The sequence below is a fragment of the Physcomitrium patens genome, chromosome 16 (assembly GCF_059467195.1).
Source record: "Physcomitrium patens ecotype Gransden chromosome 16, ASM5946719v1, whole genome shotgun sequence".
NCBI lineage: Eukaryota > Viridiplantae > Streptophyta > Bryopsida > Funariales > Funariaceae > Physcomitrium > Physcomitrium patens.
In genome coordinates, this window is record NC_143425.1 from 12,685,769 (window position 1) to 12,707,246 (window position 21,478).

At 39.3% G+C, this 21,478-nt stretch overlaps 4 protein-coding genes across 22 annotated transcripts; 3 read left to right on the forward strand and 1 right to left on the reverse strand.

Moving 5' to 3' along the window:
• The first annotated feature begins 3,024 nt into the window (after positions 1–3,024).
• Positions 3,025–4,181, forward strand: LOC112293308 (early light-induced protein, chloroplastic). The gene has a single exon (XM_024542570.3). The coding sequence runs from the start codon at positions 3,221–3,223 to the stop codon at positions 3,920–3,922; it is 702 nt and encodes a 233-aa protein (XP_024398338.1). The 5' UTR covers positions 3,025–3,220; the 3' UTR covers positions 3,923–4,181.
• Positions 4,182–7,150: 2,969 nt separating this feature from the next.
• Positions 7,151–16,829, forward strand: LOC112293914 (L-arabinokinase). 3 transcript variants are annotated; one of them, XM_024543887.3, is made up of 28 exons: positions 7,151–8,222; positions 8,342–8,449; positions 8,814–8,882; positions 9,019–9,102; positions 9,373–9,449; positions 9,699–9,765; positions 9,987–10,044; positions 10,181–10,248; positions 10,403–10,465; positions 10,656–10,709; positions 10,837–10,939; positions 11,157–11,266; positions 11,625–11,744; positions 11,905–11,961; positions 12,132–12,328; positions 12,654–12,828; positions 13,104–13,187; positions 13,600–13,701; positions 13,917–14,050; positions 14,283–14,364; positions 14,544–14,675; positions 14,768–14,863; positions 15,042–15,118; positions 15,234–15,425; positions 15,541–15,706; positions 15,833–15,904; positions 16,029–16,226; positions 16,418–16,829. In XM_024543887.3, exons 1-28 carry the CDS (start codon positions 8,088–8,090, stop codon positions 16,532–16,534), a joined length of 2,997 nt encoding a protein of 998 aa, XP_024399655.1. In that variant the 5' UTR covers positions 7,151–8,087; the 3' UTR covers positions 16,535–16,829. The 3 variants fall into 3 exon arrangements, with proteins under 3 accessions (XP_024399655.1, XP_024399653.1, XP_024399654.1); XM_024543885.3 differs by having other exon boundaries at positions 13,604–13,729; XM_024543886.3 differs by having other exon boundaries at positions 12,141–12,328; positions 13,604–13,729.
• On the reverse strand, positions 16,290–18,223 carry LOC112293915 (uncharacterized). 17 transcript variants are annotated; one of them, XR_012219301.2, is made up of 6 exons: positions 18,039–18,223; positions 17,744–17,901; positions 17,460–17,540; positions 17,265–17,308; positions 16,920–17,071; positions 16,290–16,530 (listed from the first exon to the last, which is right to left on the reverse strand). XR_012219301.2 is itself a non-coding variant. In XM_024543892.3 (6 exons), the coding sequence occupies exons 1-5, from the start codon at positions 18,076–18,078 to the stop codon at positions 16,964–16,966; spliced, it is 336 nt and encodes a 111-aa protein (XP_024399660.2). In that variant the 5' UTR covers positions 18,079–18,223; the 3' UTR covers positions 16,290–16,530; positions 16,920–16,963. The 17 variants fall into 17 exon arrangements, 10 of the variants coding, with proteins under 10 accessions (XP_024399660.2, XP_073395999.1, XP_073395998.1 ...); XR_002973161.3 differs by having other exon boundaries at positions 16,920–17,104; XR_016507130.1 differs by having other exon boundaries at positions 16,920–17,104; positions 17,265–17,314.
• On the forward strand, positions 18,223–19,836 carry LOC112293608 (uncharacterized). The gene is made up of 3 exons (XM_090243561.1): positions 18,223–18,349; positions 18,599–19,102; positions 19,621–19,836. The coding sequence occupies exons 1-3, from the start codon at positions 18,223–18,225 to the stop codon at positions 19,800–19,802; spliced, it is 813 nt and encodes a 270-aa protein (XP_090099687.1). The 3' UTR covers positions 19,803–19,836.
• The last annotated feature ends 1,642 nt before the right edge of the window (positions 19,837–21,478 follow it).

The window sequence follows — 21,478 nt, forward strand, 5'->3', positions numbered from 1 at the left end:
TGAGGCTCCTAAATCTAACAAGGCAGAGACTTTGTAATGTTTAGGTCCTAAAATAATATTTAATGTAAAACAATGAGAGGGCTTTGAGGAGAGAATAGGACCTTTACTAGATGTTGTACAAGGTTCCAACCGCACGGTCCCTATTATAGCTGGACAAGCTTATTTTCGGACATGTTTTCTTTTTTCATAGCCATACTCCTCATTTTATGATTGCGTCGTTTCTTTGGACAATGTTGAGTAGTGTGCTTTGGTTCTCCATAATATAAACATAATCCTTCTTGACGATGACGAGTCTTTTCTTACTCAATAAGAGGTTTGAAACGTACTGCATCAATTTGCATATCATCTACTTCCGAATGTATGTGTTGAAGAGGTGTTGGTGTTGCCATTGAATTATAGTAACGTTGAGGTCCACTTGTACGGTTCTCAGATCAGAATTCAAAAAGGCGATTGTCGCACTTCACAGCAAAGTCAATTGCTTGACTCAATGTTTGAGGATCAGATAAGTTGAGCATTAATTTTTTTACCTCATATTATAATCTGTAGAAAAATTGGCTAATAAGTGCAGCATCATTCCACTTAATATTAGTTGCAACTTATCAAAATTATGAAGCATGTAATATTACTGATCGATTGCCTTGTCGTAAAATACGTATTCTTATTGGTTGCAACACGAATTACATCATGTTCTCCATACATGGATCGAAACTTCACCAAAAAAACCTCTAGATTATCCAATATTGGATCTCGTCATTCAAGAAAAGATGAAAACTACGATAGTGCTGAACCTGAAAGAAGCGTACCAATGAATCTAAGTTGCAATCCTGGAGTTGGATAGCTTTGGGGTTGAAGTTCAATCACAAGTTGTACTTGATTGATAAATCCTCGAAACTTAGATCTGGTGCCATCAAACTTCTCGGGTAGGGCAATTCTTGGTTCTCTAACATTTGAAAGGTGTTCGACCATAAGACAAAGGACATGGTTTGGTGCAGATGTTAAAGCAGCTCCAACCATTTCTATATCTTCACTTCCTGCCAATCTTATTATTCCTTGTGGTGGTAAATTGAGTTGATGCATCGCAAGCATTAACTCCCTCAATTGCTCTTACATTTGTGCCATTGCACTCTTTATTTCAAGAAGTTCTGCCACGATAACACTTAGAAGAGAGAAGATATCTAATATCGCTCAAGACAAATAGAAGAGAGGACTTGAGAACAAAGAAAATACTAAAGACAATATCAGTTTAGAAGAGGGTAATCCGTAACTTCTAATATGCTTATATCTTATCAAGAAAAAGGGGTAATCCATTCTTAATCAAGATTAGACAAAGCTCTGATATTATAGGTGTACTCTTGTCAATCTGTCAAGGACAAGAACTCGATGAAAAAATAATTCAGTCAAGTGAGCCTTCACTCAAAGAGAGGTAACAAAATATATATAAACAAGTATATATATTGAAAGAGAAACTAGAATGGCTATTGCCAAAAGACAAGAAAACTAGAGACCCTTGAAACTAGACTAGAAGCAAGAAAGGAGTTGACAAGAGTGAAGAAGTCTTCACTCTTCACTCTATATATACTATCTAACTAAGGGCTACGTGGCGACGTTCTATAGGACCTCCAATATGTGTTGACTTTATAAGATACATGCCTTGACTTACAGGGCAAGTTTTTCTATGTGTGGGCTACATAGTTAGCTTGATCTTCAAGCTAACAACATGTGTGGCACATGGCCAACTTGTTGACGACGTTTCTAATCCAAAAAGTTAATTAAAGATACCTATGAAGTCAAAGCAGCATCTATGAAGCTTCTAGGAAGCTTTCATTTTAAATACTATAGAATTAACTACTTTTACCTACTTTTACTTACTTCTACCTATTTGTATATGTAATTACTAGCTTACATGATTATGTCCGTTACATAAATACTTAGTAATCATTTTAAGCAATGGCAAGCAATTTGTTTTAATTACTACCACTATATCAATCAAATAATCTTTTTTAGCTTTCATAGCCAAATCAATTTTTTAAAGTTCTCTTTTGAATTATAAATATGCATGTTGATAAGTACTTAAAATTTTATTTCTAAATTAAATTGCAAATTTTTTTCTACTCAAATCATCTTGACCCACATTCCATCTGATAGCAATAAGACTAGCATCTATAGTAAGTATCATTTTTCTATTACACTCATAATCAATTCTTCTTAAAATTGGAGATATCAATAATCACACTTTTAGCTTTTTCATTACTTGAGTATGCTTTCTTTTCCATTTAAATCAATAATTTTTATATAATAATTCATATAATAGATTTGTTACATAAACATAATGAAAAATCTATATATAATAAAATATACAAGCATCTAAAAGCTTGTGTACTATTATTAAAAAGTCACATATATCTTTCATCCTTTCAATTGCATCAACTTTGCTTGGATCTGGTTCTCTCTCATAAAATCTACACAAATATTCAATAATAGCAACTTTTTTATACTCTTAATGTAGATTTTTCTTCTAAAAGTATTGATAACTTAGAGGCAAACTTCTCATTAAGATAAGAATTTCCTCATTATTTGGAATTATTGATCCTATTGCTAGCAATTGTTTCAAATGTGCTTTAAATATATGTATGTGTTTAATAACACTATCACCTTTTCTCATCTTTAAGATGTATAAATTATCGTTTAGATACATTTTTATTATGGCATCTTATAATTCAAATATTCTTATTACTTTTTACTAATTTTTACCATGCTAAATGTTTCAAGAACTTCAAGTTCTTCATCAACCTTTCTTATTATAATGGATTGTTTCATTGCTATCATTACAATCTACTTTGTAATTTCAGCATTTCATTTCTACATAAAGCATTTATCTACACATGCATTTATGGATCAAATATTTCTACAGCTCTAATATCATGTTGGAAACATCTTACTTTATGTATCATGTGATCAAACAGTACATACTATACATGTGTGTACGAGTCTGATTGAGAGTCACAACTCTTGGCTTAGAGTCACTCAGGCGCTCCGCCTCCAGTTGTCAGAAGCGCAACATTCATCAACCTTCCAGCAGGTGGAGAACTAATCAGATCGACAACCATTCACACTTCGCAGTTCAGTGGCCTGCCTCTGCTGTATCTCGCATTATCTTCAGTCTTCGCGCGATTTCGGAAGCCGATTGATTACATCTCGTATTCGCCAGTAGAACAGGACAATGGCCGCCACGATGTCTCAGATGTCTGCTGCTGCTCCCATGGCCGGCGGTCTCATGGCCCTGACTCCATCCTCCACGAAGCTGTCCAGCGCTGCTTCCCGTGTGGTGGCCCGACCCAGACTGGGCGCGTCGCTGGCGGGGCGAGTTCGATGCGAGGCGGGCAAGGGCCTGCGGGAGACCATCGATGAGAGCACGAAGAAGGAAATCACGGAGGGCGAGATCCTGAAGAACATGGAGACCAACGAGTCCGAGCAGCGCTCCTACTTCGGCGCCAAGCCCACTCCCGGGTTCGACCAGGCAGTGGGGTTCACCCCCCGCCCGGAGATCGAGAGGCGGCCCGAGACCAGCGACAAGTCCTTCTTCAGCGTGTTCGCGTTCGACGGGGCCGCCCCGGAGACCATCAACTGCCGACTGGCGATGTTGGGCATGGTGTGGGCGTTCTTCGCGGAGAAGGCGACGGGGCTGACAGTAGCACAGCAGCTATTCAACCCCACCACAAGCGGGCTTGTGTATTTCGTGGGCGCGGTGCAGTTATTCACGTACGCATCGCTGGTGCCGATCATGAACGGCGAGTCGACGGATGCTCGCAGCTTCGGGCCGTTCACGGCGCGAGCTGAGCGATGGAACGGGCGTCTAGCAATGCTAGGATTCCTGTCGCTAGTGGTCACGGAGCTGATCCGCGGAGCTCCCGTGTTCCACTAAATGGATGCACATATGTCGGTAGGCGTGGAGAGAACAAAGGCAGTGAATTGCATCGCCGTGGGGTGGCTGCGTGTGTATGATACGGTGCCGAAGTTGTGGAATTGAGTGTACAGTTTGGAGCTAGGATGAGAGAGAGAGAGCTCAGGGATAGGTATGTGGGAGGCGAGGAGGATCGGTTTTGAAGGACCATGGAAGGATGTACAGTGTATTGTTGAGATGACGACGAGTGTGAGTAATTGGAGATGATGATTTTGAGAAACATGGTTTGTGTGAAGTGCGGATGTGCATGCAGTGGTGGTGTCAGTGCGGCGATCGTCGTGTGAATGGGGTTTCAGCTTTGCTTCATGAATGGTTGGATTTCAGGGCCTCGGAGGGGACGGCCATCGTGCGGCGTGAGGGTGCGCGGATGTTTGAAAGACAATGCAGTGAATGGGAAACGGAGTTGAGTCGAATTGAGTTGTGTCTTAGCAGCGTGGTGGGTGTGTGAAATGAAATGTGTAGTGATGTGAGTTTAATAGTGTGTTTTGATTTGCTGCATTGAGAGTGTTTGAATAGTAGACGTATTCTTTTTTGCAGTTGAGTGTTGTATGAATTTTGTTTTTTTAATGTAATTTAATATAATAGTTATATATAAAAAATATAATAATCTAAATAATATAATAATAATATTAATATATTAAAAAAATATTATTGATATAATAGTTATTGATTTATTTATAAATCATGGTTTAAAATATTAATATAATAGAAAGCTTAAAGTGCCAAAAATTGATTATATGACTTTAAAATATAAGAATTCTTGTCCAAACAAATTATTATTAACATCCTTAGAATAGCCAAAATATCATAATAGTTTATATGATTTGTACTAATAACATATAACTATTATATATTACCTAAATTAAAATCATTTGTAAAAAAATTGAATAAAATTTTATACAAATCAAATTTAGTGGCAAAATTTTGACAAATAATTTAGTCATCTTTGAAAAGATTTAAAAAAAATAAATAAGCCTTTTTTAATATATGAATTAATTTTATTCAATGTTATTGGAAGAGGTTTGATTAATTTTTTATTTTTTATTGGTTTCTTGCATCACATGATCTACCAACAAGTATTATTATTTATAAAGAAGAATCTTAAAAATAATGTATGTAGAATAAATAAAAAATATTTTATTGTTTAATATTCTTATGAAAGATCTTTTCAAATAGAATTTTATTATTGGTTGTAATTTTTATTATTTTTTAAAAATAAATTATAAAAATCATTTTTTACTTATTTATGATAAAATATATTTATTTTGAAAGAATCAAAATTTGGATAAAAAATTAAATAAAAATTTAGAAACTTCACATAATATATCTTGTTTAATATGTCTTCTTAAACTTATATCTATTTTGTTCCAATAGTGTTGATCTATTACTTAATTAACTCACTTTATAATAAAAACTTTACTTTTTATGAATAGTATATTTTTAATTATAAGTATATTATTAGTTAGATATATATTTTTTATTATATTAAATTTTATTATATTATGTTATATTTAATTTATTTTTATATCTTTTATACTCTTATCTTTCTTTATTTTTTAATTTGTCAAATTTAGTTGTTATTTTTTTATTGCAAATACCTTTTCTTTGTTATGTTGGTGTTAGTTCTTTATAAGAACCTTAGCTTAATAGTATTGGTATTGATTCTTAATCAATCCAATGTATTTTTAATGTTGATTGCTACTCATAAAATTCAATTAAGTTATGTTTCTATATCTAATATGATTTTAGATATTTTCATTGTCTTAACCTCAAGACTAACATAAACCGTTATTTGATCAATTTTAAAATGCATTTGATTATAGCCAAGGCTAATTCATTGATTCAAGCATTGGCTACTTATACTCAACACTTTGATCCTACTCTACATTCTTCTAACTTATGTGGGAGCTATTCACGGGCTTAGATTTATGGTTGTTGCTCTTAGCATCTATTCCATCAATTATTTATGTTTGTTTATGTATTTTCTTATTTTATGGATCCATTATTTACTTCTTTAGTACAAACAATATATAAGTTAGGACATTTTGATCACACTTGGAGTAGAAGATAACTACAACAACTCAAATGTCCATTATCTAATAACAAACAAAATGCATAATTTTTATAGACTAATCAAAGCATGCAAATTTCGCCACACAACATTCATCCAAATTGGCATGAAAATATTGGCATGAAAATATTCAGCTGCCTTAAATAATTTAAGAAGCAATCATCAGTAACAATTGTTTTAGAGAAAAATTTGCTACTTTTATAAAGAACTTAGACATATACAAAGACATTGTCTATTGGACAAACTTGCTAATAAAGAAACAAAATTTCAAGTTGGTCAATATAATAGACGACCTATAAATTCACATCTATTAAGCAAAGAATTCCTTAAGGTAAGAAAGCACAAGCAAGTTATAAACAATCAATACTTATCTTGAAAAGAACATAGATTTTAGATCCAAGAAAATTAAAAGAAATGTAGATCTAAGAATCACTACAAATTTGAGATGTAGCTCAATTGATGCCACTCTAATATAGGACCTACAACAAAAATCTTAATAAAATATAATAACTCTTTAACTAATTCAAAGAGCTAATTGCAACTTTAATGAAGCCATTTATAAAATGCATGTACTTACTACATACCTCAATCTCAAAGAAGAATGGAAAATATCTTTGGAATAAGAAAACATTGCATAGAGAATAAAGAACTTCAAACCCCAAAGCCTTAAGAATATGAGTAGCAAACTATATGATAAAACAACAACTAATCAATTTGATCACAAATGATGAGTTACTGTCCTCTAGTGGAAGTGTTGGATATATATATATATATATATATGTATATTTATATTTAATATGAGTATAATACACTAGTTGAACAATTGTGGTACAAAGAGTTGTGACTTTAGATTCTTAGGCAATTGAACTATATATATATATATAGCTAGAGAGAGAGAGAGAGAGCTGTAGGTATTATTATCAATGCAATTAAAGTCTTACTCTATATTATATTATTCGTTCTCTTATAAATTCTTTGCGTATCACTGACACCGAATCGGTCCTCAAAGCGTTGGTGTCCATATGCATGATCCAAATCGCCACATCCACATTATCAATAACAAGACAAAACACAGAATCAGTCTTTGTATTTACATTCGTCTCTTAAGCTGGGCTGCCGTCCAGCATAATCAGCCGCGACAGGATCCCTCCTGATCGACTAGTCGTCGTTGTGTTGCAATCTGATCCGACGCTTCCATTGTCTATATTTTAGCAGTCGTACGAGAGCCGGGAGTCGCCGCCGAGGCAGCACAGATCGACCTCTAAAATTGCCCACCAAGCAAATCAAGACAGTCAGTCAGTCAGTCGCAATCGTAGTCACGGCTCCGAACCCAGATCGATCGCGCCGGTTTCTAGAACCCACCCGATCTGCGGCGGAGGGCCAAGATCATGACGTGGCTGGCAGAGCCCCTGCATAGGAAACATGAATTCTTGGAAATCGGAGTCCTTCGATGTTCTCTCACGGCACATTGATGCAGGCTCTCCTGATGTTGGAGCCGTCCAAGCAAGAGGTCCGATGGCGTGGCGAGAGCCATCATCGCCGCCACAAAATGTCACGGAAAGGGTGCTGTGCACGGATGTGATCGCAACCGCGCGAAATCGGGGGTCGCTTGATTTTTATCTTTATTCTCTTTATGTTGTTTTTTTTATTCTTTTGTATTCGATGTGCTTCTTCAGGTTGATCGGTTGTGTTATTTGTTTGCTCCAGCAATTTTTCTGTCGTTTCATTGTCATGCTGTGACTGCTCTGTTTGACGGTGGCGCTCATGGTGTAGTCGTCGTGCGGTGCTGTCACATTCGGGTACTGTTTCATGTCTAGGAATACTCAGACTTGCGAACGAGTTGTGGTGGTGGAGTTTGTTTAGCTCTTTTGTACTTGGTCTATTTTTTCTTCAGTTTGGATAGGCAGCGCGGTCCTAGTTTAATAGTGGTACTAGATTCGGTGCATTTCTGTTCAATTCGGGGAGGGAATGTGGGCGGAATCGAAAGGATTCTAGCTGGGATTTCGGTGAATTGTGGGTTACTGTTGAGAGTAGAGCCTTGAATTGAAGTGAGTGATGACAGAAAGTATGGCACAAGATGTGCCGCACAATTGTGGTTTATATGGCGGAGAGAGTTATGGAGATGGAGAGTTGGTTTTTGCTTACTATGTTACCGGGCATGGATTCGGTCATGCAACCCGTGTGGTTGAGGTACGTGCTTCGTCCTGCATCTACTAGCATAATTTTGTCAGTTTTCGAGTGGAATTCTCCTCGATCTGGAACTCAACTTCAGATTTGTATTGTGTGGCAATGGCAATGGCAATGTCCAGGTTGCAAGGCACCTGTGCGCCGCAGGGCATGAGGTGTACATCGTGACAGGGGCTCCGGAGTTTGTTTTCAAACGAGACATTCCATCCTCAAGACTCCATATTCGGAAGGTGAATAGCTTGGATCATTGTTAGAAACGCTAGTGACGAGCTTCCTTCGTGGAATACGCATTGTAGAGGTTTGAGGTTTAAGGTGCGGTTATGAATGATAACTTGTTGCGATTGAGTTCAGAGCTAGATTGATTTTCTAGACTCGGGGAGATAGTCTGTGATCGTAAGATACACAATGAATTGGAAACGTTATAGGTAACGTCTAAATTATCTCGCGAATATACAGCTCGTTCATCTTCTCTAGAACATCAATGTTATCAAACAACCCATATCTTTTCGCAATTTCCAGTGCATTCTTGATCGCATCGATAATTCTTTCAAGAATCAGAGCGTGAGAACACATTTTTGTTTTAACGTTTTCCAGGTTTTGCTGGATAGCGGAGCTGTGCAGTCCGATGCTCTTACAGTTGATTGCCAGGCATCACTAGAACAGGTAACAGAATCGTAACAATGAATTTTCCAAATGTTTGAGGCATTAGACTCAATTGGAGCAGCCTTAGCCCTTACACGATGGATGCAGAAATATGGTGAGGAATTGGAATCTTGATAACAATTTTTTCTGTGGGCAGTACTACCGGACAGCAGTTGAGAATCGTGAGGTCCTGTTAGCTCTGGAAGTGGACTGGCTGAAGTCTATCAGAGCCAATCTCGTGGTAATTGCTCAACACCCATTTCAGATACCAAAAATACTACGCGAATTTGAATGTATTATAATCAGGGCATGGTCTATATTATGAGTATCTGCATGAATTTCACCACAGAACTTCAGTGACTCATAGTATCAGAATAGATTTTAAACGGATATTGTTGATGAGACAGAATCTTAAAAGCAAGTATACCAGAGCCTTTACATCACCGTTATTCATGTTTGTGAAGATTACGATTTAATGATGTGTAGGAGTATTTTCTAACAACTTGAGCAGGTATCCGACATCGTTCCAATTGCGTGTCGAGCGGCTGCTCGAGCAGGCGTTCCTTCCATCTGTGTCAGCAACTTTAGGTGGCTGCCTCTATCCAGCGTTTGTAATCGGTTTCCTTAAACTTGAATTCTTTAGACTCCAAAATGAGTCATTCGATCATGTGTTTCATGTAATTCAATTATACCCAACCTTCATGTGATGTATCTCGCTTAAAAAACACTGCTTGAGGCCAGTAAACCTCATATTTGCAAGATTCAGAGTATTTTTCGACCACTTACCAACTGCAATAGGTTTCATGAGCGACTGCATCCTAATTTTTCGTAATACAGCTGGGATTTCATATATTCTGAGTATGTCACCGTCGCTGGGAAGCATCACCAATCCATTGTTTGGCAGGTCTGTGGCCTTACCTCTTGGCTTTAGTTTCGAATAGGTTCTAAATGTGTGTTGTCATTTGCCGTGTTTTATCACTGCTATTACTGCTTTCGTATCCTGTAGAGAAAACAAGGATTTTTTGTGCTTCAAGTGCTGGAAAATCGGTGTTCTTTTCGATTTGGTCTCGTTGTATCGTAAGCTTAGAATTTACAACAGCCGTCTTCTGCACTGTCATTATGCAGATTGCTGAAGACTACTCGAACGCCCTCTTTTTGATTCGCCTTCCAGGCTACAGTCCTAGTATGTGTTACAAACTCGCTATCCAATAAATTTGATCTTTACGTAGATGCATGAAATGCTCTGTGGCGTTCATTAGATCTCTGGTGATACCAAACGTAGTGCACTAGAATGACCCAAAAAATTGGCAATTATGCAGTGCCGGCATTTCGAGACGTAATTGATGTGCCTCTAGTGGTTCGAACTGCACGAAGGAGTCGCCAACAGGTGTTTACACATGGCCACCACGAACACCGTTGGATAACAGAAAGGATGAGTAGGATTTTGTAGATCGACCTTTAGATGTGCCTAAACACGATTCCCCATACCTGAAATTCAGAGACAACTGCTTGAAGTTAAACGGCACATTTGGGTGTGACAGGTTCGCAAGGACCTCGGAGTTGATGAAGTTGTGAAAGTGCTCCTCCTTAATTTCGGTGGTCAGGTATTCTGAATTTCAAGTTTGAGTTATCTGCAACAGTTTTCAACATTGTCATGTTGGAGGAAACGATGTATTAGAAAGAGTAGCTTCATTTCCTGGAAGCAAGAGTGGAAGGTTGTAGATCAGATCGCTTGTGTCCATAGTTCAATATGTCGTGCTGAATTTGATATTCATCGCTTTCGATGTGGAACAGGACGCGAGGTGGTCACTAAAGAACGAAAACTTGCCACCAGGCTGGCTATGCTGGGTATGGCTGCAGGCTCATTGATTTGCCATTAACAAAAGGCCTTTCTGCTATTAAATGATCAGTTCAAGTAGAGATCTGATGTGTGACGAATGATCTTTTTAAAGTCCTGCAATGGTCTTGTGGGAAGGTCTGTGGTGCACCTGCGGAGCAAGAGCTGGGCAACAAATTCATGCGCATGGACCGCGATAGTTATGTCCCAGATCTCCTAGCTGCCAGTGACTGCATGCTTGGTACGACACTGATCAACACTCTCCTGATTCCATGATCTGTTTTGAGAACTGTTGAGCATGAAAGTGTTAATACCCCACTGTACCTTGTTCGATACAAAAAAATTTATGCTTTTCAAGGCTTATCTAACCTGGGATTCTCTTCGCTTGTTTGATCGAGCTCAAAATACCACTGTTTATTGTGAAAGTTTGAATATTTCACTGACAAGACCCTTTGCAGGCAAGATTGGATATGGAACATTCAGTGAGGCGCTGTCATGTAAGAAGGCGTTTATATTTGTTCGACGTGATCATTTTAACGAGGAGCCCTTTTTAAGGAAGATGCTTGAGGTGCAGCTCACCCTCATTTAGCGCAAACTACGATCGTCGTTTCGGCATTCTTGTCCGTCTTCCACGAGAATTAATTTCGATCCTTTGAGAAAAATTCCATAATAATCCTTGATGATGACGGTTTAAAACTGAACAGCAATGACTGTGGTCTAGCAATCGAAACAATTTTACTATCATTTCATCCCGTACAAACTGCACGCTTATCAGAAAACTTAATTGTTGGTGACTAAATCTTCCTACCCAATGCAAGCAACTGATCCTATGAAAGAGTCCGACTTCTCGTGAAGGGCTCAACGTCACAGATCAAGGATTCTTCAACGCAAGCCTAGTTGTAGGACTAATGATCTTCAGTGTGCAGTTAAACCGTGGAGGCGTGGAAATGAATAGGCGTGATTTTTTGAGTGGACGCTGGGGGCCATACCTCGAGCGTGCGCTAGTTATCAAACCCACCTATGCTGGCTCATTGGATGGAGGAAAGGTTGGTGATTCGAATAGCTTTTGCAAAAACATGCTTTTGAACGCATGACCATATCACATCAAAATAGCTTCTGGAATACAACGTACCATGAGAACTGCTTAGGATTTGCAGATTTACGAGCTTGACACCTCTCACACAATGCTGTCCTTGCTTGGAGCAGGTTGCCGCAACTCTGTTGAAGAACGCTGCTCGGGGCGAAGCTTACACCATAAAACCAGTAAGGTTTCAGTTCTTGCCAATGCTGTTACTGGTTTTACGTTGCGAAGATTGCAAACTGGCCCAAGCCGCCAAACGTCATGTGTGTATTTCCTTTCAAGAAACCTTGCAACACACAGTTGGTGCATCCAATACAAGCTTTTCACGTGCGTACACTTTCGCTTGTTGAAGGATCTCCAGCAAAGTGGAGCTCGGCGATTGAGGGATGCCATTATCTTTGGATTTCAGCTGCAAGCGCATCCTGGTCGGGTGGATGACATTCCAGACTGGTATGTACCGAGTCGAACACGGCTAGATTTACTCCCAGAAGTAAAAACAAACGACATCGAGGTTCTCAAGCAACAAAATGGTCCTCTAACCAGGGAAATGTGAGTATTCTTGTTTCCTCCGCTTACAGTACTGATCTAGCTATGTCCTATTTCATCATCGGCACTTTCTAAGTTTCCATGGAGCTCGTCCAACTGTTTGAGTTCATGAATCAGATGTCTGCATGAGCCGCGTTTGAGCAGTCAAACTTTTCAGAGCATGAAGCTAAAGTTCTGTGCAGTTATGAGAATCCAACCCGTTGAGTCCTTGTTTACCGTTATTCTCATCACAACAAAACTTTAGGGCTTCACAGCATTAATCATCCATTTTTATCTTCAGTAAATGCAGATGGCTGTTTATCAACTTATTCTTCACTCTGTTGTGCAGACAAGTAGATGACTTCGATATACTTGAGGGAGATCTTCATGGACTTGCAGACACGGCACTTTTCCTTCGCACTTTGGCGAGATTAGATGAAGAGGGAGATGTTCGAGCCAGCGATCTCGCTGAAAAGCCGCAAGAACGAGAGCGTTTGGCCGCAGGAGGTTTGTTTCGCTGGGAGGTGAGGCGATCATTGTCATTAAGCCGCTTTTACATGCATTTAGTTTTGACGCTGTCTCCATTTCTCAGAATTGAAGCTGGACTCCCACGAAACCTATCAAAGTTTGGAATCCTTAACCATATGTTTCCAAAATATCCTTATCTTGTACTTAAAATCTCGACACCCATGATCGGTGAAGTATCCCTACCCAACCGCTTGAAGTAACGTCTTGGACAAAAAGTGGGTTTGGAGGTCAACCTCTAAGTAAAGATCCTCGAAGTGGTGTGTTTGTACAGGATGATGTAGTTGTGGCCAGAGCGCCAGGGAGACTGGATGTCATGGGTGGCATTGCAGATTATTCTGGTAGCTTGGTTCTTCAGGTATGCTATTCACCCTCACCCCTAGTTCCACTTTATTTAGGAAGGGCGTTCAATCTTCTAATTTCAGTATCGGCTACACACCGAATCGTGGAAGCTGAAGCTTTTGTGAGATTGTTTCCATTTTAAACAGACTTCCAATAAATTTTCCAGCTTTGTCTGTCTTCAATGTTGCCGCGGTAGCTTCTTGTATGGTATACCGATAATGTATGTCTATGACTTCAAGTTTCATCTGTCTCCACTATTCAACTCAATACTGTTTCTATGCCATAGAACATGCATGCTCCAGTTCTAGAAGGAAAGTATGTATGCTCTGAGTCTTGCTGTTTGTAGAGATCACCACGTTGTGTCTATGAAGCTGTGATCTGGTGGAGACTTGGAACCCTATCTGTTGGAGTGTGTTGTCTTTCTTGAGGCAGATGCCAATCAAGGAGGCATGCCATGTCGCCTTGCAGAGGAGCCCACCTGGGAAGCAAAGGTTGTGGAAACACATTATGGCGCGGCATGCAGCAAAAGGGTTAGGTGCAAGACCTGTTGTGTGCATTGTAAGATTTTTGTGCCGATTCAGTAACACTATCCTAAAAAGATCATATCAATCTTCGTAGTATTATGGAGCATTGAACAAACGATCTGGGTACATCACTTGCTACTTCCCCACTCACATTTCTGCAACATTATAGTCCTCTGCGTGCTATTCCTGACATTCCTATCGTGCGAAAACTGTCCCCGCAGGTGTCATTTGGGTCTGACAAGGTTAATCGCGCACCAACATTCGACATGGACATATCCGACTTTTTTGATTCCTCTGACGAACCAATAACTTACGAAGCAGCGCACAAGTATTTCGAGCACGATGCTTCTCAGAAGTAAGTTCCCAGATTCGTACCGAAATTCTTGGGCGGTTTCAGAATGCTGTCCAAATGGAATCATCACTGTTTTCCCAATTCGGTTAGTGAAGTTTCTCTCACTTGTGAGTGTAATAATCTTGCGGCACGACAATGAAACACACAGAATGCGTAACATAATTCCTCATAAACGTTTTCCTTCGCTGGAAATTCGCAGCACTAACGCTGCACGATGTGAAATGTTTTTGTACAGATGGGCAGCATATGTTGCTGGGACGATCTTGGTTCTAATGAGAGAGATTGGTGTACGCTTCAACGATAGCATGAGCATACTTGTTCGCTTCTAGACCAATGTCATCACAATAGTCGCATGTCTTATGTTACATCCTAGCTTGATTGAGATTGTTTTTCTGGAAATAAGCCACTGATCCATGCTCATTCGAGCGTTTCGTATCAAGGTTTATACGCGTGGCTTGCAGTACTCACAGATTAAGGTACTCTTTCACTGCCGCAGATATCATCAGCAGTTCCGGAGGGCAAGGGAGTATCATCCTCTGCGGCACTTGAAGTGGCTACCATGAGCGCCATCGCAGCTGCTTACGGATTGAACATCTCGCCCAGGGAGCTTGCGGTTCTCTGCCAGAAGGTTTTCAACAGCCATTCTAATTCGCATTCGTCAATTACTGGATGAATTTAGCTCGGTTGTCGGCATGATTTTGGTTCTTCTGCGAGATGCAGGTTGAGAATCACATTGTGGGAACCCCTTGCGGAGTGATGGACCAGATGGCATCGGCTTGTGGTGAGGCTAACAAGCTCTTAGCCATGGTCTGCCAGGTGAGTTATCTCCCTGAACTGAATTCGAGTGCTGGTTTACAGTGCCTCTTCATTTATATTAGTTTCTTGAAACATGCCACCGTGAGTTTTATGCCAGTTTTATCGCATTTTGGAACTCATTCTTTTCAGTAAGTGACGTTACTTGCTGCTCAATATTGGAAACTTTTGCCGATTGCAGCAAGCAGAAGTTCAGGAGCATGTGAATATTCCTAGTCATGTGCAGTTCTGGGGGATTGATTCAGGCATTCGCCACAGGTGGATACATAAAAAGTTAAATCCTTGTTGATCTTCGTAAACTTGTATATTTATTTTTTGTGATTGTTGATAGGGATTCCATTTCTTGCTCTCACCTCATGCTTCTTGTAAACAGTGTTGGTGGTGCAGATTATGGTTCAGTAAGACTTGGAGCATTCATGGGCCGCCGCATAATACAAGCCAAAGCTTCCAACATTTTGGACAGATTGCAAGTGTCGGGCACTAACGGGGACGCTGACGACGCCGACCTTCACTCTTTGATGCAAGATGCCGAAGAAAAGTATTTGTGTAACATCCCCCCTCACAGGTCACGTTCAAAACCCTTCGTTGTTTGAATTCTGCGCGTAGAGGAAAATCTCAGCTGAATTGAATGAGGGACTCGATACCAAGCAGTTGATTAGATGAGATGTTCTTTCCTGTAGGCTGGAGGCACACTACACAAGCTCATTGCCGGAGACAATGAGAGGGGAGGAATTCACGAAGGTTTATGGCAACCACAACGACCCATTCACAAAAATCATACCGAGCAAATCTTACACCATTCAAGTCCCTGCAGCGCACCCAATATATGAGAACTTCCGAGTGAAGGTTTGCTCTAATAAATTTGCTGCGGATTCAGAACACTTGCAATTAGAAAAAAAATTGTTGTCCATTAGTTTGATCTTGTCTGTTATGTGAATAACAATTGGGTAACGACTCTGCGGTCTTGTGTAGTCCTTTGCAGTGTTGCTGACAGCCGCAGCGACGGATGCTCAACTTGAAGCCCTGGGTGAACTAATGTTCCAGGTAGATGTGTGAACGTGTGCGTGTGGACAAGGATTTGATTTTATTTCAAGTTAAGCATGAGATTATGAGAATTTTCTTGAGACTAATAACTTTTGCTGTGATTATGTGCTGAGGAATCACCCAGTCCCATCACAGCTACTCCAAGTGTGGGCTGGACTCTCATGGCACTAACAGGCTTGTAGCATTGGTGAGGAGAATGAAGCAGAAGGCCAAGCCCGACACAGCAACATTATTTGGCGCAAAAATCACAGGCGGAGGTTGTGGAGGCACAGTCTGCGTGATTGGTCGACCAGGCATAGAAAGCAGCTCAAACATATATGAGGTGTAAATTTTCCGTTTCTCTGTAAATATAAACACATACACACATACTCACTTTAAGTGCATATTCCTGTAACATAAGTAACATTCTGTTGAAGTTGTAACATGTTACATATCATTAATTGTGGACCCATTTGTGATTGGCATTGTTTGTCACTGAAATATTTTTGCGTCTCTATTTTTGCGTCTCCACAGATACAGAATAGTTACAAGGCATCCACAGGTCATCGTCCATATGTATTTGAAGGATCCTCCATGGGAGCAGGGAAATTTAAATTCCTTCGCGTTCATCGCCGAAGCGCGTCAACCTGATAGCAGGATTTGGTCTTCAGGATTAGAACCAGCAGTCAGACAAAATATAACCCATTTCTGTTCTTCACGCGGCACTTAATGAAGGCGGTAGCCCAGAAAATAATTCACATCATGAAGCAGTTCTGATATTTTGTAACCTCCTTGACCTAGCACACTGGGCTCTAAAGTTATTTATTTAGTCAATATTGTAAAACATGATTACGACACAAAGGCATGTTGCATCCTCTAACCATTGTTTAGTCTACAACATTGAGAGAAACAAAAAGAAAAAAATATATTTTCATTCATGATTCAATGTTCCAGCACCAATCCTATCAATCTGAACTTTTTCCTGCCAGTGACGCAAAACCACTCAGATATTTCACAGTCCAGAAAGACCAATTACCTTGTCCCTTTCTGTGCACCCAAACTTGCAATCGCAACGGACACTCAAAAGAGGAGAGATCCCCATGCAAGAATAAATGACATGCCTCCAAATGGGGCTGGCTTATTGAGCTTGCGATTTTCAGTCAGTGCCACGACATACAACCTACATGACTGGAGTATCCATTTTTGGTATTTTTCTGATAACTTCATTCGCATTGATCACAAAACAAGATTATGCAATTAGCGAGAAATTCTATGGACATACCCAAGAGTAAAACCGAAAAGATTCAGCGGCGAAGTTGAACCAAAATGCAATTTAAAAGCACACCACACACACTCTCAAGTTTTAGAACAGGTGGCTTACGTCCCCGAGAAAGCTGCAATCCCGAACGTCAGAAGACTTCCAAACTGCACCTGAAATCACCCAGTTAATGATACACCCAATACCTCTACATGGAAATTTCGGATACAATATAATGCTTCCCCTCGAGCTATCTCAGAACATTAAATTAGGCGTTGTGGGAAGAATGTGGAGCGTTCTTGGAAGCTGAGAACTTACCAAATGAGGGCGCTTAGTGTAAGGAGCAACAAGAAGGGCTGACGTATGAACTAGGTGATACAGGTTGCCTGTCTGCCACACCTGCCATGCCTCGAGGCACCAAATCATAGGTAAAGCGTCCGTGGAGCACAACTGTATCGACATTACAGATGATCACAGATGATTCTCTGCATGCTTTAGCTTTGAGATAGGAGTGAATTGATTACATCATAAGAATCGGTAACAGTGATCATTAAACGAGTTAATTTGGTCCTGCTATGAAGAGGTTAAATTTGTGGACTCACAGTTTTGTAAACCGGATCTGTCGGTTTGAACCCATGCGACCCAAATGTGCCAGCTACTATAGCTGTAATACCTGTGAATGTCCAGCATTTCGCCTTCATTCTGGATGTTGAAGATGATCTCTCTACTAGATTAAGAGCAACAGCCCAAATGGAAAAACCTAGCGACAAAATCAAAGTTTCTTCACGATTCACGAATCTAAAAACAGATTTCAATTGACGGTCTCAAGTTCGATTGGAAGCACAAAAAAAGTAAACTCAAAAGCCACGATATCCCCGATGCATTGCAGGTTCATACCAGAGATCGCAGCTACTTTGTGCCACAGAAAAGCTGCCATCGATCTTGTTGATCAACGCATGTTCCAATGAGTCACAGCAGAAAACCCAAACCCCTCAACACAAATGCGTTCCTCAGAGTTGGTCAAGACACCATCACAAATCTTAGAAGCATGGGTGAGTTACTAAATCCTAAACCCGGACCAATGCTGAATTTGAGTGTGAATGCCTCAATTCGGCACCACTGGTATTCTTTAGCCATCTTTATCCCTACACGTGGCTTTGAGCCCTCCCACACAAGCCGCGGTCGTGGTATGCTCACTCACGATTCCGGTAAGCAACTGTGTCAACTGAGAATATTATCTTGATCTTCTCTGCCAGTTTTCTCAGAGTGGAAGACCACTGATTGCGCCGCAATTAGGTGTAGGCATTGCGTAGTGTTAGCGTTATCCTCGCAGTGGTAAAGACAGACACGTAGTAGCATTACAAGGGGTGAAAGGGAGCTTGAAGGCAGAAATTGCAAACATGGAGAATGTGACTTCGAAGTGCGAGGGTCCGAGGAGGGGTGTGGATTATGAGGAGGAGGTGGAGATCGAGGGGGTGATGGATGGAGAAGGTGTCAGGTATTGGGAGGAAAGAACCAGGGTGTTGAAAGAATCAGGTGCGGACGCAAGATCTGTGAAGCATATCGGGAAAGAGAAACCAGTGCGGGAGGACGAGGGAGAGGGGGAGGGGAAGAGAGCATCAGGAGACGAGTTCTTGAAGGAGGTGATGGAGGCGGTGCGGCTCACACGACAACCGACCCCCTGGATGGTCCGGCGGGAGAAGCTGGTGAGAATCATAAAGCACGACATGGAGAGGATGAACTCAAGACCCGGGAGCTTTGTAGCGGAGAGCCTGCGCTACAACCAGAACTTGGCAAGAGCGTATCTGCGCTTCGGCTTACAAAGATGCCCATCGAAAGACGAGCTGGCGATCCGAGAGAATCGCATGCTGCGGAGGAAGATGATGATGTTGAGCCAAGAAGAGTAGTCACCAAGAACCCAAACATCAATCGAGTGGAAACCCGCACAACACAAGGTCAGGGTTAGTGCGACCCAACAACATGACCTCTCATGCTTATCCAACATCCACTTCACTTGCAATCTTTGCCAAGCAACCGCACTGCGCGAGAAAAGCTTCGAACCTCGCTAATACCCATGTCAATGAAATGACTCCTTCACAACTACAACAGCGGCTGCATGCTTAGTGGCTTTAGATCTCAAGTGGGCTTTCTTTCCATCGCCGTTACAATAAAGCTAGACTTATATGCTTTTGAACCCCTCAAACACAACCTCAAAGAAAGAAAAGTATTCTACCTGGGTTCATGTCTGCTTTCTTCACCGAAACTGTCGCTCTCAACTGAGCATCTTTCGGTAAAGTGGTGTCTCTGCAACGTCGTAGATTGATTCATCTTTTGTTACATTCCTGGCAGGATTAGTGTTGCGGTTTCAAGGATTCATGTCAAGCAGACTTCTTTCTTCTTCCTTTGCTTCATGCATGCTTGTTGCAAGAGTGTTTGTTTCAAGCAGCCATTGAAGCATAATCCTGCAAACTGTTTGCAGAGGCAAGTACGGAGGAGCAAGAGAGAGCAGAGCAGAAAAGCCTTATGAATGCTTGCTGGCTAAGCTCTGGAGCAGCATTGCAAGAATGGGTACAGTCATTGGAACAAAGCCTCACGTGCACATGCGCATGTGATGACGTATTTGCGAAGAAACGATTTTGTGAACAAAACCATGAATCATGACTGTGTGAATATGAATTTACGATATATTTATGTATGTATGCATGTAAATATATAAATCTATATATATATATATATATATATTTATTTACTCAGAATGTTTTTAGCCTATTGTGGTGGGAAAACAAAAGATTTGTATAGATATAATAAAAAAACATTTATACAATATTTCATTTTTATTAGCTATTTTTTAGCTATAAGCTATCATTTTAAAGAATACAACACCTTAAAATCATATATATATATATATATATATATATAGATGTATATAGAAATAAAAGTGTCTTTATGTATATTAAATCACATTCATGACTTTCTAATTAATTAAATTCAAAGGTCATAATACAGTTTGTACAAAGTTCTTATTATAGATTATTTATTTTCTTACTACGGTTAAAAAAGAATCATGAAAGATATAACAATAATAATAATAATCATATGAATATTATTACATAGAATGTATATATTTTTTATCTACTTAAAATCTTCCACAATTATATTTTGTAATCATGAAATTAACAAACCTCAAATGATTTTATAATGTTTTATAATAATTTTTTTTTGCTTTTTTTTCAATAAATACTATTGAAATTGAATTCATGTGGATTGAAACACCTATATATAAACTTCTTTAAATATTTCAGATATCAAATTAGAAGTTGAGAATATTTAAATATCTAATCTTTGTTTAACAATGATTCAATAAATAATCTCTTATAGATTTAAGTGATAATTTTATAACTATCTTAATATTATTTTAAAAATTATAGCCATGTGTTTTGTAATGCATGTAGTCATTTGAATTGGGCTATCCTTGCAAGTTCTTAGATATCTATTTTAACCTATTATTACTATTTTTACTACAAACATATAAAGCCAATCAAAGAGCCAAGCAACTGATGACATTGACACCACATACAAGAGCTTAGCCTCTAATAAGGAACTTCAAATACTATCATGAATACGCACAATATTGCAACAACATATTATTTCTACTTATTATAAAAACAACTTCATTCCTTTATCTTCAATACTTCCTCTCCATGGTGGATACTTCCAAAATTTCTACCCCTCAATATGAATACACCACATATTTGCATACTATGACTAATCTTTGTTTGCAAATCTAACAACTTCTACCTCAATTAATGATATTGATAGTGCTGCACACAATATGCTATAACCAACAACTTCAAACAATTTGTAATTAATTGTTCAAAAGTTGATACAAACAATACATACATACTTATCAAATTAGAATGAGTTTATTAATTGAATACTTGGACACATATACTATAATTATATAGTATAAATATAGTCCTAACAAAATACATACTACAATATTTATTGATGTCAATAGACCACCCTTATATTCTCTACACCAAGATACTTGGATATGTGAATAGTGCTATTATACAAACAAAGATGAATGAAAAGAGTATGGTAATCTTATAAAAGGTGAAGCTCAAAGATACTAGTAATGAAAGATTTGTAGATATGATGTTAAGTTTCCATCATGTAACTAGTGAAGTTTTAACTATTGTGTTTCTAATGTTATTGCAATGAAATGAGTAATTTGACTGAGATACGTGAGATGACATTGTGCTTGTAAGTGAGCATTCTAATTTTTGCTCTACTCATAACTATTCTTTAGTGGATGTTGGACTTCTTATTGAATG

Coding starts and splice junctions, on each gene's coding strand:
- LOC112293608 (XM_090243561.1), top strand. CDS start 18,223: ATGCTGAATTTGAGTGTGAATGCCTCAATTCGGCACCACTGGTATTCT. Junction 18,350..18,598: donor TATGCTCACTCACGATTCCG/GTAAGCAACTGT, acceptor GATTATGAGGAG/GAGGTGGAGATCGAGGGGGT. Junction 19,103..19,620: donor CCGCACAACACAAGGTCAGG/GTTAGTGCGACC, acceptor AACTGTTTGCAG/AGGCAAGTACGGAGGAGCAA.
- LOC112293308 (XM_024542570.3), top strand. CDS start 3,221: ATGGCCGCCACGATGTCTCAGATGTCTGCTGCTGCTCCCATGGCCGGC.
- LOC112293915 (XM_073539893.2), bottom strand. CDS start 18,078: ATGGCAGCTTTTCTGTGGCACAAAGTAGCTGCGATCTCTG. Junction 17,315..17,459: donor ACACTAAGCGCCCTCATTTG/GTAAGTTCTCAG, acceptor GGGTGATTTCAG/GTGCAGTTTGGAAGTCTTCT. Junction 17,064..17,264: donor ATTGCAGCTTTCTCGGGGAC/GTAAGCCACCTG, acceptor CCAGTCATGTAG/GTTGTATGTCGTGGCACTGA.
- LOC112293914 (XM_024543885.3), top strand. CDS start 8,088: ATGACAGAAAGTATGGCACAAGATGTGCCGCACAATTGTGGTTTATAT. Junction 15,426..15,540: donor TGTAACATCCCCCCTCACAG/GTCACGTTCAAA, acceptor TCTTTCCTGTAG/GCTGGAGGCACACTACACAA. Junction 15,707..15,832: donor ATGAGAACTTCCGAGTGAAG/GTTTGCTCTAAT, acceptor GGTCTTGTGTAG/TCCTTTGCAGTGTTGCTGAC.